Source organism: Trachemys scripta, chromosome 1 (genome assembly GCF_013100865.1).
Source record: "Trachemys scripta elegans isolate TJP31775 chromosome 1, CAS_Tse_1.0, whole genome shotgun sequence".
Taxonomy (NCBI): Eukaryota; Metazoa; Chordata; order Testudines; family Emydidae; genus Trachemys; species Trachemys scripta.
In genome coordinates, this window is record NC_048298.1 from 160,005,047 (window position 1) to 160,019,402 (window position 14,356).

At 42.0% G+C, this 14,356-nt stretch overlaps 1 protein-coding gene across 1 annotated transcript in view; it reads right to left on the reverse strand.

Annotated features, from left to right (window-relative positions):
* Positions 1 to 5,169: 5,169 nt before the first annotated feature.
* PROS1 (protein S) overlaps positions 5,170 to 14,356 on the reverse strand; it is a 51,434-nt gene continuing 42,247 nt past the window's right edge. The window contains exon 15 of the mRNA XM_034791275.1: positions 5,170 to 7,980. Within this exon, the coding sequence (XP_034647166.1) occupies positions 7,814 to 7,980 (167 nt within the window). The 3' untranslated portion in view covers positions 5,170 to 7,813. The remainder of the gene's footprint in view (positions 7,981 to 14,356) is intronic.

Consider the following 14,356-nt stretch of genomic DNA (forward strand, 5'->3'; position numbering starts at 1 on the left):
TAAAAAAATAATGAAATGCAAAGTGTCATGCAGTTGGTTGTAAAGGTGGTCAATTTTATTGTTTCAAGAGTGCTGAATCACCGGCAGTGTCAAGCATTATTGGAAGAATTCGAGACAGAGTATGATGACCTGGTGATGCACAATGAAGTGAGATGGTTATATTGTGGCAGAGTCCTTGAAAGATTTTTTGAGTCTCCTTCCTCAGATTCGTGAATTCCTTGAAAGCAAGGGGAAGAAGGAGAAGATAATTAAGCAGGTATTTTTGACTGACATCACTTGCCATTTGAATGCATTAAATCTCCAGTTGCAAGGGAAACAAACTTCCTAGTAACATGTTGCGTGTCGTAACTGCTTTTCAAAACAAGATTACAACATTATTCATTCCCAACACGCAGTTTGTTCACTTTCCTAATCTCAGAGCAGTCACTTCAGAAAATCCCAAGCTTTTGAAACATTTCAATTACAATTAATTTGTATAAGTGTTGGGAGAATTGAGGGTGGAATTCAAGTCTCGATTCAAAGACATAATGGAGAACAAGGAGTTTTTAAATTTAACTGAGAACCTCTTCCACGTATCAATGACATCTCTGTCACCAGTTATCACAAGACATTTGTTCTGACTGTGCTAAACTGGAGAGTGAAATTGTGGAACTTCAGACAAATGACATCATGAAGTCTGAACTTAAGACAGGTGTTTATAATTTCTGGAACATGGTCCCTGATACACAATACCCATCTCTGAAACATTGTGTGCAAAAAATGCTGTCATTTTTTGTCAGTACGTATACCTACGAATCTACATTGTCAGAAATGAATACTGTATTGTGAAAAGAAAACAGAGGAACAAATTGACCAACGAACATTTGGACTGCCTTACTAGGATTGTGATGACAGATTACAAATACTGCATGAGCAAAGTCAAGGAGGAACATGCACACTTTTGCTCATCTAGTTTTTAAAGTAAGTTTTGCGTTATTCTGCTCTTAAAAAGTTTACTTGCGTAGGTGCCTTTTTAATTCCATATTTTTCCTGGTAATTTTATAAAAGGAGTATCATTTTATTGTACAAGTAGACTTTGTTTTAGTTACACGAGTGGCTCTGTAACATTACATCATTAAGGAGTAGTAAACAATGTGTTAATTTAGTAGTCGATGTGGCTCTCACATTGAAGGTTTTTTGCCAAAGTAGTCCCCCACTTCAAAAATAATGAAGAGTACTGATCTATATTATGTAGACAGTCCAAGGATGTCTTAGTACTAGCATCATGAGACCTCCACCATATGGCATTCAAATTGAAGTCCTCCATGATCTCACAGGGTTTTTTCCCCTTCTCGTTGTATATAAGTGGTCATCCTGTTCCTTAGTGTGATTTTTGTGGTCTGTAGCAGACATCAACTAATACCCCATCTTTTTATTATTATTAATGGAGATATCCTATCTCCTAGAACTGGAAGGGACCTTGAAAGGTTGAGTCCAGCCCTCTGCCTTCACTAGCAGGACCAAGTACTGATTTTTGCCCCAGATCTCTAAGTGGCCCCCTCAAGGATTGAACTCACATCCCTGGGTTTAGCAGGCCAATGCTCAAACCACTGAGCTCTCTCTCCCCCCTTGTGCTTTATCTGTTATCTTGTGCTTTATCTGTTAGGATATTGATTCATAAGTATTCAAGATAATTTTTTCCGAGTTATCAGAGACTCAAACAGGTAATTCCATTTTTGACCTAGAGTGCCACTTCCCACCCCATATGCCCACTCGATCCTTCCTAAATAGTTTAAACGTTCCAATTGTGCGAATCATCTCACCAGGTTTCAGTAATACCAATTAGATCTAATTTATGCTCATAAATGAGCAGTTACAATGCCTGCTGTTTGTTACCCAGGCTCCTAGCATTGGTGTCTAGGCAATTCAAGAATTTATTCTCTTCATGTCCTCTGGTTCCTTGATTAATTTTCTTCTCTATCTTGGATTTTGTGTTAACTGAGCGCTCATCTCTTCCATCTTTTTACCCTCCCCTTTTGCTATTAGTTTACCCCCTCTTGCCTACTCTAGCCAGCCTGTCTCCAAGGCGATTGGACACCCTTCTACTGAGGTAGAAGCCATCAAACTATACAGCTCACTCCCCCCATAGAAGGTGGACCAATGTTCCACGAAACCTAAGCCCTACACTATTTACTAACCAGCGATTTACTTCCCGAATCTTCTGCCTTCTGTTTTTCTTTGCTTAAGGGACAGGAAGGATCTCAGAGAAGATGGCTTGGATGGTCTTCTTTTTCAGCACACTTCCAAGTTCCTCTGCTCCTCACCACCCAGGGTGTGATTAGCCACTCAGAGTCTTCAAACGGCTGGGTTGATCAAAGCTCCAAGGGCTAGAGCCTCCTGGCCTTTAGCAAGGCACTGATCAGAGCTCCAAGGGCTTACTCAATGGCCCATGGCCCAGCTACAGAGCCTGTACATAGAGAACAAACAAACAATCAAATAAACAATCCACAGATGGACCAAACGCACTGCTCACCAAGTCCTGCTACTTCCAAACATAGTCTGTAGCTGCAGCTACTCCCTCTGAAATACCCCTGATCTGAAAACCTCAACCCATCCTTTTAACATTTGGTCAATATCAGAGTTCTTTTGTGTCTGTAAAATGCTTCACTGCCAAGCGAGTTCAAAGAAGAATGATGCATGCTCATTAATGCTTTAAAGAAACCCGGCAATATTGTAACTGCATCGTATCCTGTTCAGAAGGTTTGTTTCTTGCCATTAATTCATTAAAGAAATGAATTTCTCAAATGGAGCATTTTTGAGATGGTCAGTCATTAATCTTTGTCTACAAAGTAAAATGCTTGCAAAAGCAACCTTGACAGGACATCAATATTATGGGTGACATGAGGCTAATTCCATTCCTGGTCAAGGGCAGAACACAGGGTCCGTGCTCTTAGTTAATGTCCACTGGTGAAGGACTATTTGGGGACCGATTCCGATGTTACTCTGGTTCATAGCTGACTAATTCCATTGAAATCATTTATTTTGGATTCACGCTGATGTAATACAGGTGGGAATCTGGCCCAGTATCTTGAAAAGCCAACAAGATCTCCCTTTGTGGTTGCAGCATGGAGCGCTGTGTTTTCTTAGCCCAGACCTGGACTGGAAAGAAAGAGAAGGTGTAACATTCTACTAGGCTTAAAGAAGCAGAGCACTTCCTTATGTGAAAGCCCTGGGTTTTGGACATATGGGGAGCGTTGGCCCTATTCTCCTTCCATTGCAGTCATGTGCGAGATGTCTGATGTCTGGCAGGTCTGGCTATCTGATCACATTGCAGATCAGAGACTATCTCATAGAGTATCTTCTCCTAGCCGCTGCATTAATGATAGATGCTTCATAAACTCCTGTGAAATTTAAGTGTGCATGGCTGACTTGGGTGTGCAGGTAAGTGCATTTGCAAGCCTGGCCATCTGTAGACCAAACAAATAATAGTGCTTATTGTGAAATCCACATTGGAGGGGCAGGAGGAAGCACCACATCAGTAAAAGTAGGAAAATGTATGTTGCAAACGTTAAAGACCATTTTAATGTTGGCGGGGGAGGGGGGAAATCAGTAGAAAAAAAGCCATTAATTGCAGATGGCTGGATATTTTTTTTTTTTTTTTTTTTTTTTCCAGAAAGCGTTTCAGCTAGTCCTGGTGGAACTGTGCTGGCGTTCTATCTTTGAATACCTTTTGAAATCAAAAAGTGTTTGAGACGGATACAAAAGCAGTGTGTGGCCTTCGACAAAGCCCTGGCAAGGTTTACAGCGTGGGATGATTCACTATTATTGTGAGAAAGTTTTAGTGATGTTAGATGTTAAAATTTGCCAGGAGTGTTTTCATTTTTGGCATGTGTGCCTCTGACCTGTTACAGAGGAGAAACATTTTGTCTTATCCTTTTTAGCACCTTTTTAATAGTTAGCAAATATTGTGTGGGGAAGAGGTGTATGTGCAACTTCATGAATATATGCTATATAGTCCTGGACATTTGTTATCTACCTTCACCCACTTGATTGATTTGTTCAGATGCAATTCAGATCCCTAAGATATTAGTAGAACTTACCTTCTTAGAGAGCCATAACTCACTCTTCTGAATGAAGTACTGCTGTGCAGTTTGTAAATGATAACCTCTATGAAGAAAGGAGTTACAGAAGTCTATCTAAGTGATATAAATGCTAGCATCCTGCTCCCTCTTGCAGAGCCAGTTTGGGCAAAATTTAGTCCCTTACCCAGATAATACCACTGCAATGTAACCACTCATAGACTGAAGGGAGGAGACCAGATCAACACTTGGCGCATAGTCATTGAGCAGTGAGGAAATGTTGGCTTAAAAACACCAGCATAAACCTTACTCTCACAGTGTTTGCCCTAAAAGATTTTGGTGCAGATTTTTATAACCTGCCCTCCATTTTTCTGCACTTGCAATATGTTGGTATTAATAATAATCATCCCTACGTAGATTCTATCAGCACCTAAAACACGCTAGGTTCTTTCTAAAGTCTGAAAAGCAAATAACAGGACTGCACCCACACATCAGATAGATGGATATCCAAGTGATACAAACTGTGACTATAAATAATTGTGTCTGGAAAATTGTAGTCTCCTTGCAGACTGAGAGCTGCTCTAGCTAGGTCCTTAAAGTGGTCTGGCTGGATATTCAGTTTCTGTCCATTGACAATCGTATGGCACCCCCAAAGCTTTTAGCAACTGGGTGATCGCTGGCTGTGTAACAGCATTCCTTAGTGAACTCGCTTTGTAAGATGAAAATGAGGAACCTTACAGTGGTTGTATATGTAGGTATTACAGGGCCTTCATGTAAATTAGAATTCGACTCCACATCTGGATTTCAGGTGCGAGAAAATGTGCAAAATATTGTATGCAAAATGTGAAAATACAGAAGCTGATAAACTTCTCTCATTAATCTTGCTTCTTGTCTGTAACATCAACCCAGTTTAATTGATACTGTCAATATTAAATCATTAATAAAACCCACCATGAATTTAGGGAATATGGATTCATATTTGAACAGCAAATGAGCTTTGAGTTATTGAAATTTTTTATACTGAAGATTACCACAGATTCTTAAATAAGACATTTTATCATCAGAACAAGATGTGTTCAGTTTAAATGAATCAAAGATATGCAAATACACCTTGAAATGAAAAGAAACTTGTAGATTCTCCTTTATTGCATGTTTAAAACATGGAGGCACTTACACATTCAAAAATCCAACAGAGCTTTACGTAAGATGAGAATACACTAAAGTATCCGTACAGGAAACAAAATACAGATAGTTATGTCACACTAAATCACACAGGTTTTTGAGTGGGGCACTATTTCCTATGTTCCTTAATTTCCTGTCTCTCTAGGATTTAGAAAACAAAAAATCCAAACTTTTTTTTCTTGTGTTGTATACATGTTGACATAAAGGTTTGTCATGTTGACATTCTTATTTCATGTTTCTGTGATTGTTGTGAAGGCAAGGAAGCTGAACAAACAGAAGATCTACTTTCCTGAAGACAATCTGACTTTCTGGGGCTGTTGCTACTAAATTGCAAATGCAGTAATTATTTAATGGCATGTTTAGATTGTCTGCTTCACCAAAGCCCCATTTCAGCACAGCATTGAAGCATATAATTCAAATTGATTTCAATTGGCCTTAAGCATGTGCTTAAGTGCTTTACTGAATTGGGTCCAAATAAGGTAAGTACAGTGGGCGGTAGCATTTTTTCCATAAGTATTTAAAGGAGACAGAAACAAGCAATTTTGCATCATGATGCCACTTCACAGTGGTGGGTCATTAGCTGACTGGTGATTAGCCATTGGAGACTTCTTCAAGTAATCTTTAAGGTTTCCTTTTACCAATGAGCAGCAGTACTGGTGCTGAGTCAAACTCTGTGAGGGACCTGAGACTGGCTTCCCTGGGAAACCATAGAAAACATTCATCCATTATACTCATAATGTTATATAGTAAGGACAGGGTGAGAAGTGAAGTTAAAGAGGGAGGTGGGAAAGCAGACGACAAAATACAGTTGAAAAGTTAGGCCCAGATTTTATGCTTTGAGGTATGTTTACATTGTGTAGTACCTCACACCACAAGGAACCCCGTTTATTTCAGTGGGATTAAGATAGTTCTCAAAGTGAGTAAGGATGGCATGATCCATCTCCTGGTAAGTAAATTTCTAATCCTGGGGCATCAAATATATTACAATTAGGCCCCTAGGAAGCAGACCCCAATTCAGGTATTTTGATAGATAATAGTTCTGTGATTGGAGGTGAAAGGTAGTCACTGCTTATGCCTGGTCTCTCCTTTGTTTGTTTGTTCAGCTTGACTAAAATGCTAGAGCAGCCAGAATTACTGGATGTGTGAAAATGAAACCGGGAAGGGAAAGCCCACTCAAAGGAGATTAAGGAAGCCAGAAATGTGTGAACTGGATACTTCCCAGAAAAATCATTCCTTCCTGCCTTAATCAACTTTCCTTGTTAATCTGGCTGAGAGGGGATATGGCTTTAAGCGTGACATGGCTGTAAAATTTGGGGCTTCCTCTAAATAAACAACTCTTGCTGAAATATGGCTTTCAAACGCAGCTGTATCCCTCTCTCTATAGGTCCCCAGAAGCGATGGGGATTTTATCCCCAGTTTTGAGGGATTGGCCTGAGGAGAGAACTAGTTTGACAGCTTTCTGTATGAAGGAGCGACTAGGAAACTCTGGATTGCGAGATTCCTCCTGAATGGGGAAGTCTGTTTGTTTGCCAGTGAGGCCCCTAGCTTTACTTGGTAAATTCCAATTTGATGTCCTGTAACTCTGACTGATGGTGCTTCATCCGTGCAAATCACCCGCATAAAACTGCTGGCCTTTGTTTTCTGATAATAGCATGGTACTGAATTAATTTTTAAGTGTGGCAGTGTGTCCCTCTTAATAGAGCTCTGAATCAAACAATCAGATAGCCTTGAAGTTTGAAGTACAATGCTGGGATTCCTTGATGGAAAACATGGAAAGAATTAATATTAACCTTAAGCTAACCTTAGTCTGTTCTAAGGAGTAATCAAATATCATTTTCTGTCATTTTGATATGTTCTGTGGAAGTGTGTAACACAAGTTGAAATGTACCTATAAAAGGAGGTTTTGAGTGGAAAAGTTGGTCCAGTACATTATAAGGCTGACAAAGCCACTTTACTAATTTCTTTCCTTTTAAGAAAAGATGTGATATTTACTAAAAGCTTGGGTTTGGATGTTGCTCCTCAAAATAATGCTGTGATTCAGAAGTCTAATGACAGGGACCTTGGGCTTATAACTTTTAGACTTTTCAAAGCACACATTTTCCAAAACCTTCTACGACATTTTCATTTTGTTTTTGAAAGTTAAATGAACACAGTTTTGTTTAGATTCAAACCTGATGGTAGCACTTGCAACCCAAACACCACAGCTTTGTGCTAAAGCATCAGAACCAAGAGTGACAGCCAGACTGGCCTGATTTGACTCTACAAGCTGGGTAAAATACAAAAAGGAAACCACAACAATGGTGGGGAAAAAAAGAGGGTTCCACCTAAAAGAAATCTTATCTTTAAACTAGATTTAATCACTGACATGGATAAGAACATTTTCACAGAATTTTAGTCTTCATCATGTCCTTTTATCACTGAAAAAAGTGGGTTGTTTTTTTATCTTCACAAACTACGTTAAGGGGATAGAAACACTCCAGTTGAACTCCTTTCTCGGAACATCTTGAGTAAAATAATACAGGTTTCATTATGACGTGAGATTCATTACACAAATTATATCTGAAGGGAGACTGCTAATTTAAGAATTCATTCATTTCATTTGCAATCAGTGGACATGAGTGGGATCGAATGTCATTGTGTTTAGAGAAGGCTTCATCCAGATCCAGCTGTACTTCATTGACCTTTACCTCCATGCAGCCATTATAAAAGGCCGTCAGTAGTGTAGCACCAACGGGAACATCTGCACAGAAACCACATTAAATGAATTACGCCAAGGCTTCCAACATCCTATGTGCTTTTCAGATGCGTAAAAACATGGAAACTTCCCATTTCTCATGAGTCAATGATCCATAGCAGGAAATGGCAACTTAATAGAAAACATTTCACTTCACTCCATAAACTCTTCTTCCCCTTGTTTGAGTGTTTAAGATGAAGTTCACAAACTGAGGAAGGTTAGGATGATTTGCAATATGCATTAGAACAGTGGCCCCCAAACTTTTCACATCGTGCCCCCCCCCTGTCCACTCCACACCACCCATCCCAGGAGCTGGGGCTGCAGCTCCTGGGAGCAGGGGGGAAGAGTACGGAGAGAGGTAAGGGGGTTGAGGCTGGGGCTGGGCCGGGAGCCAGGGCCGAGGGTGAGGCAGGGATGGGGATGGGGCTGGAACCGCAGCCGGGGATGGGGCTGGAACAGCAGCCAGGGCTGCGGCCAGGAGCAGAACCGTGGTGGGGGGGGGGGGCTGGCAGCTGGGGGCGAGGCTAGAGGGCGCCCCCTCCCCACTCCTCATGTGGGCTGTCCCGGGCCCTGCCTTACCCCCCTGCCACCAACATGCCCAACAGTTTGGGGACCACTGCACTAGAACCTTCCTCTAATCTAAAAACCTAACAAAATGGAAGATTTTCAAAATAATATATACTTTACTGATTGGAGAGTGTTAATACCATATTTCCTGGCATCCCCAATTTTCTTGTCCTGACCTAGTAACAGATGTTTATGTATTTAAAGTTCACTGTTAGAATAATCTTTCTATCAGGCCAAAAAGCTGTTCTGGATTCCAATCCACTGTTCAAAAACAGGGGACCCATGAGAACTCTACAAACTAGTTTAATCATTTCTTCTTTCCAGTGACTTCTCTGTAAAAGTCCCACACTTTCCATTTCTAATCTATTCAGTGGTTAAACTAGGGAAATGTCAACCAATGATGTATTATCAGCGAACAATATATTTATTCCATTACAAATGCTCAAGCAAGAATTACTGTGAGGCATAGGGTACAACAAACTTCTTGTGAGGTAGGTTGGAATTGATCCAAGATCTGGATCCTCAAAGAGATTTAGGACCGTAACTCACTCACCTGATTTTAATGGGAGTTAGGAATCTAAATACCCTTGAGGATCTGGTCATGAGCACATTCAGCAACTAGAATCCACTGGGTTAGAAGCTGATCTCAACAATGTCATACAACACTCCTGCACAATGTGGTTATCTCTAAAGAACCTATCGTTGATTATCATCCAGACTTGCCGGGAAGTTTTTCAGTGATTGTGATTCTCCCATTTCCTTTGGAAGCATGATACTGTAGTGGGGCAGATTACCCCCACCCCCAAATCAAGAAGAGGTTAATTCCTGTTATTCCAATCAGCCCCAACCTGCTGCATTTGTGTGGCTTCTCAGGCCTGGGGGAAGGCCCTTAAAAAGGAAGAATTCAGCACAGTTGGGGTGATATTCTGAAACAAGCAGAGCTAGTGCCTCCAGATTGGGGTCCTGTGTTTCTAACCGATGAACAGTTGGAGAATGAGGCCGGCCCAAGCCCTCTGAGGAAGATGGGCTGGTCTGTTTTTTCTGTTGTAACCCCCAGGGACTAAGCCTTGGCTTTAGCAATGCAGGTGACTGGGAACCGAGACTGCCTGTGGCTGAGACTGAAAGACTATTTCCCTCTCCCTTGCATGAGGATGAAGGCTCAAAATTAAGGGGGCTGTGGAAGTATTTTCCTTTTGTTTGGACTGCTTTATAGGCCCTCCAGAAGAGAGTGGACCTGCTAAAAAGTAGAGCTAAAGGGATGCACCCCATGCTCCAGAATCAAACCCCAGGATTGCTGTTGCCCAGAGAACAATGTATGAGGTAAGTAAGGTACTCCGCAAGGGGGTTATCTTGAGACATAGCCTTTGACAGATATATCGCCTGCTTGAGTTTACTCTGCTATAAGCCAAGTTGCTTAGAGACTCTGTGTGCAAAATCCCAGCAGGACTAGTCTTCTCTGTTCAGATTGCTCTGCTGCATAGCAGACTGGTACCACAGAACCCCACATGTCTCACTGAAAAAACATAATTTACTGAATTATTTTTAAAAAATTAATCTCTGTGTTACTGCAATTTTGGAGAAATGTAGCAAAGAGACACATTCCAGTTAGAAAACCCATAAGATATGCATTTGCCTTAAATAGATTTGGAACTTTACAACTTTGTTCTCCAATGCTTGTTTTGTTTGTGGCAGCACAGGGATACTTTAAGTGCCCTATTTTACTCATCAGTAACCCCTTCACCGTTTCAGGGATCATCTCTAGGGGTTTTTATGGCCAAGTTAACATTGTATGGTAACCACTGGAAAATGTTATCTGAAAACATTTTTTGTCTATTTTTTTTGGAAGAGGAAATTACTGTGGTAACTAAGAACATTGGGGGAAAGAAGGTATCTTAGAGACAGACTTCTGTGTGGAAACTGTTGAAAACAACTGACTTTAATGATAATCACAATACATAAGACTGGCCATACTGGGTCAGACCAAAGGTCCATCCAGCCCAGTATCCTGTCTACCAACAGTGGCCAATGCCAGGTGCCCCAGAAGGAGTGAACCTAACAGGTAATGATGATGAAGTGATCTCTCTCCTGCCATCCATCTCCACCCTCTGACAAACAGAGGCTAGGGACACCTTTCCTTACCCATCCTGGCTAATAGCCATTAATGGACTTAACCACCATGAATTTATCTAGTTCTCTTTTAAACCCTGTTATAGTCCTAGCCTTCACAAACTCCTCAGGTAAGGAGTTCCACAGGTTGACTGTGTGTTGTGTGAAGAAGAACTTCCTTTTATTTGTTTTAAACCCGCTGCCCATTAATTTCATTTGGTGGCCCCTAGTTCTGATATTATGGGAACAATAACTTTTCCTTATTCACTTTCTCCACACCATTCATGATTTTATATACCTCTATCATATCCCCCCTTAGTCTCCTCTTTTGCAAGCTGAAAATTCCTAGCGTCTTTAATCTCTCCTCATATAGGACCCGTTCCAAACCCCCTAATCATTTTAGTTGCCCTTCCCTGAACCTTTTCTAATGCCAGTATATCTTTTTTGAGATGAGGAGACCACATCTGTACGCGTATTCAAGATGTGGGCGTACCATGGATTTATATAAGGGCAATAAGATATTCTCCGTCTTATTCTCTATCCCTTTTTTAATGATTCCTAACATCCTGTTTGCTTTCTTCACTACCGCTGTACACTGTGTGGACATCTTCGGAGAACTATCCATAATGACTCCAACATCTCTTTCCTGATTAGTTGTAGCTAAATTAGCCTCCATCATAGTGTATGTATAGTTGGGGTTATTTTTTCCAATGTGCATTACTTTACATTTATCCACATTAAATTTCATTTGCCGTTTTTTGCCCAATCACTTAGTTTTGTGAGATCTTTTTGAAGTTCTTCACAGTCTGCTTTGGTCTTAACTATCTTGAGCAGTTTAGTATCCTCTGCAAACTTTGCCACCTCACTGTTTACCCCTTTCTCCAGATCATTTATGAATAAGTTGAATAGGATTGGTCCTAGGACTGACCCTGGGGGAACACCACTAGTTACCCCTCTCCATTCTGAAAATTTACCATTTATTCCTACCCTTTGTTTCCTGTCTTTTAACCAGTTCTCAATCCATGAAAGGATCTTCCCTCTTATCCCATGACAACTTAATTTACGTAAGAGCATTTGGTGAGGGACCTTGTCAAAGGCTTTCTGGAAATCTAAGTACACTATGTCTACTGGATTCCCCTTGTCCACATGTTTGTTGACCCCTTCAAAGAACTCTAATAGATGAGTAAGACATGATTTCCCTTTACAGAAACCATGTGGACTTTTGCCCAACAATTTATGTTGTTCTATGTGTCTGCCAATTTTATTCTTTACTATTGTTTCAACTAATTTGCCCAGTACTGATGTTAGACTTACCGGTCTGTAATTGCTGGGATCACCACTAGAGCCCTTTTTAAATATTGGCATTATATTAGCTATCTTCCAGTCACTGGGTACAGAAGCTGATTTGAAGGACAGGTTACAAACCATAGTTAATAGTTCCGCAATTTCACATTTGAGTTCTTTCAGAATTCTTGGGTGAATGCCATCTGGTCCTGGTGACTTGCTACTGTTAGGTTTATCAATTAATTCCAAAACCACCTCTAGTGACACTTCAATCTGTGACAATTCCTCAGATTTGTCACCTACAAAGGACGGCTCAGGTTTGGGAATCTCCCTAACATCCTCAGCCATGAAGACTGAAGCAAAGAATTCATTTAGTTTCTCCACAATTACTTTATCGTCTTTAAGTGCTCCTTTTGTATCTTGATCGTCCAGGGGCCCCACTGGTTGTTTAGCAGGCTTCCTGCTTCGGATATGCTTAAAAACATTTTGTTATTACTGTGGATTTCTGTGTTCAAACCCTCAATAAACCCTCCTGTCTTACGCTGGCTGAGGGTCACTCCAGTCTAGAGAACAGGGTTGCATTATTCCCTTTGGGAGTGGAAGCCCTGGGGGTCCAGAGCGAGTGGATTCCCTGAGGGGGCCCACGGCGAGAGACAGGCATATTAACGCTCAGAGAGGTGCGGCTCCAGGAGTGGAGGAGCTTAACCCCAGAGAGAGAGTGGACCCCCGAGAAGGGCTGGCTCACTGAAGGCGGTTCCCCCCACGGACTGCACGGGGCCAAGAGTGGGCACGACTTCTGAGTCCATGACAACTACCTTTTGAGTTTTTGGCTAGCTGTTCTTCAAACTCCTTTTTGGCTTTTCTTATTACATTTTTACTTAATTTGGCAGTGTTTATGCTCCTTTCTAGTTACCTCACTAGGATTTGACTTCCACTTTTTAAAAGATGCCTTTTTAATCTCTCACTGCTTCTTTTATATGGTTGTTAAACCACAGTGGCTCTTTTTTAGTTCTTTTACTGTGTTTTTTAATTTGGGGTATACATGTAAGTTGGGCCTCTATAATGGTGTCTTTGAAAAGTGTCCATGCTGCTTGCAGAGATTTCACTCTAGTCACTGTACCTTTTAATTTCTGTTTAACTAACCTCCTCATTTTTCCATAGTTCACCTTTCCGAAATTAAATACCACAGTATTGGGCTGCTGAGGTGTTCTTCCCACCACAGGTATGTTAAATGTTATTATATTATGGTCTCTATTTCTAAGCAGTCCTGTAATAGTTATCTCTTGGACCAGATCCTGCGGTCCACTCAGGACTAAATCGAGTATTGCCTCTCCCCTTGTAGGTTCTGTACCAGCGTCTCCAAGAAGCAGTCATTTAAAGTATTGAGAAATTCTGTCTCTGCAGTTTGTTCTCAGGTGACATGTACCCAGTCAGTATGGGGATAATTGAAATCCTCCACTGTTATTGAGTTCTTTATTTTGATAGCATTTCATCATCACTATCACTGTCCCGGTCAGGTGGTCAATAATAGATCCCTACTGTTATATTCTTATTAGAGCATGGAATTACTATCCCTAGGGATTCTATGGAACATGTGGATTCATTTAAGATTTTTACTTCATTTGATTCTACATTTTCTTTCACATATAGTGCCACTCCCGCTCACCCCCCGCCCCCCCGCACGACCTGTTCTGTCCTTCCAATATATTTTGTACCCCGTTCTCCAAGTACACGTTCTCCAAGTGGGGCTGTTGGCTCATTAGCAAATAGGGATACTTAATGTAAAGCAGCATCTCATTTCTTACAGCTTTGTTTACACTGCAGTTAGCACTGTGCTCAGGCCTGCCAACGGGGGGTGGAGGGAAAGGGGGCAATTGCCCAGGGGCCCAGGAGATTTAAAAGGGCCTGGGGACCCCCAGCAGCACAGCGGGGCTAAGACAGGCTTCCTGCTGGCCCTCGCCCCGCACCCTTCCAAGAAGTAGCCTGCATATCCCTGCGGCCCTTGGGGGGGTGGGGGAGGGAGACGGGATCTCCACGCGCTGTCCCCGCCCCAAGTGCTGACTCTGCAACTCCCATTGGCCAGGAACTGTGGCCAGTGGGAGCTGCAGGGGCAGTACCTGCAGGCAGCGGTACATTGAGACCCCCTGGGCCTCCTGCCTAGAAGCCCCTGCCAGAGGGGTGTGCCGGTCGCTTTCAGGAGCCGCCCGAGGTAAGTGACAACCCCCAGCCTAGAGCCTGCACCCCCTCCTGCACTCAAACTCCCTCCCAGAGCTTGCACCCCACACCCCAACCCACTGCCCCAGCCTGGTGAAAGTGAGTGAGGGTGGGGGAGAGCAAGCGATGGAGGGTGGAGGAATGTAGTGAGTAGGGGGTGGGGCCTCGGAGAAGGCGTGGGACAGGAGCGTGGTCTCATGGCAGGGGTGGG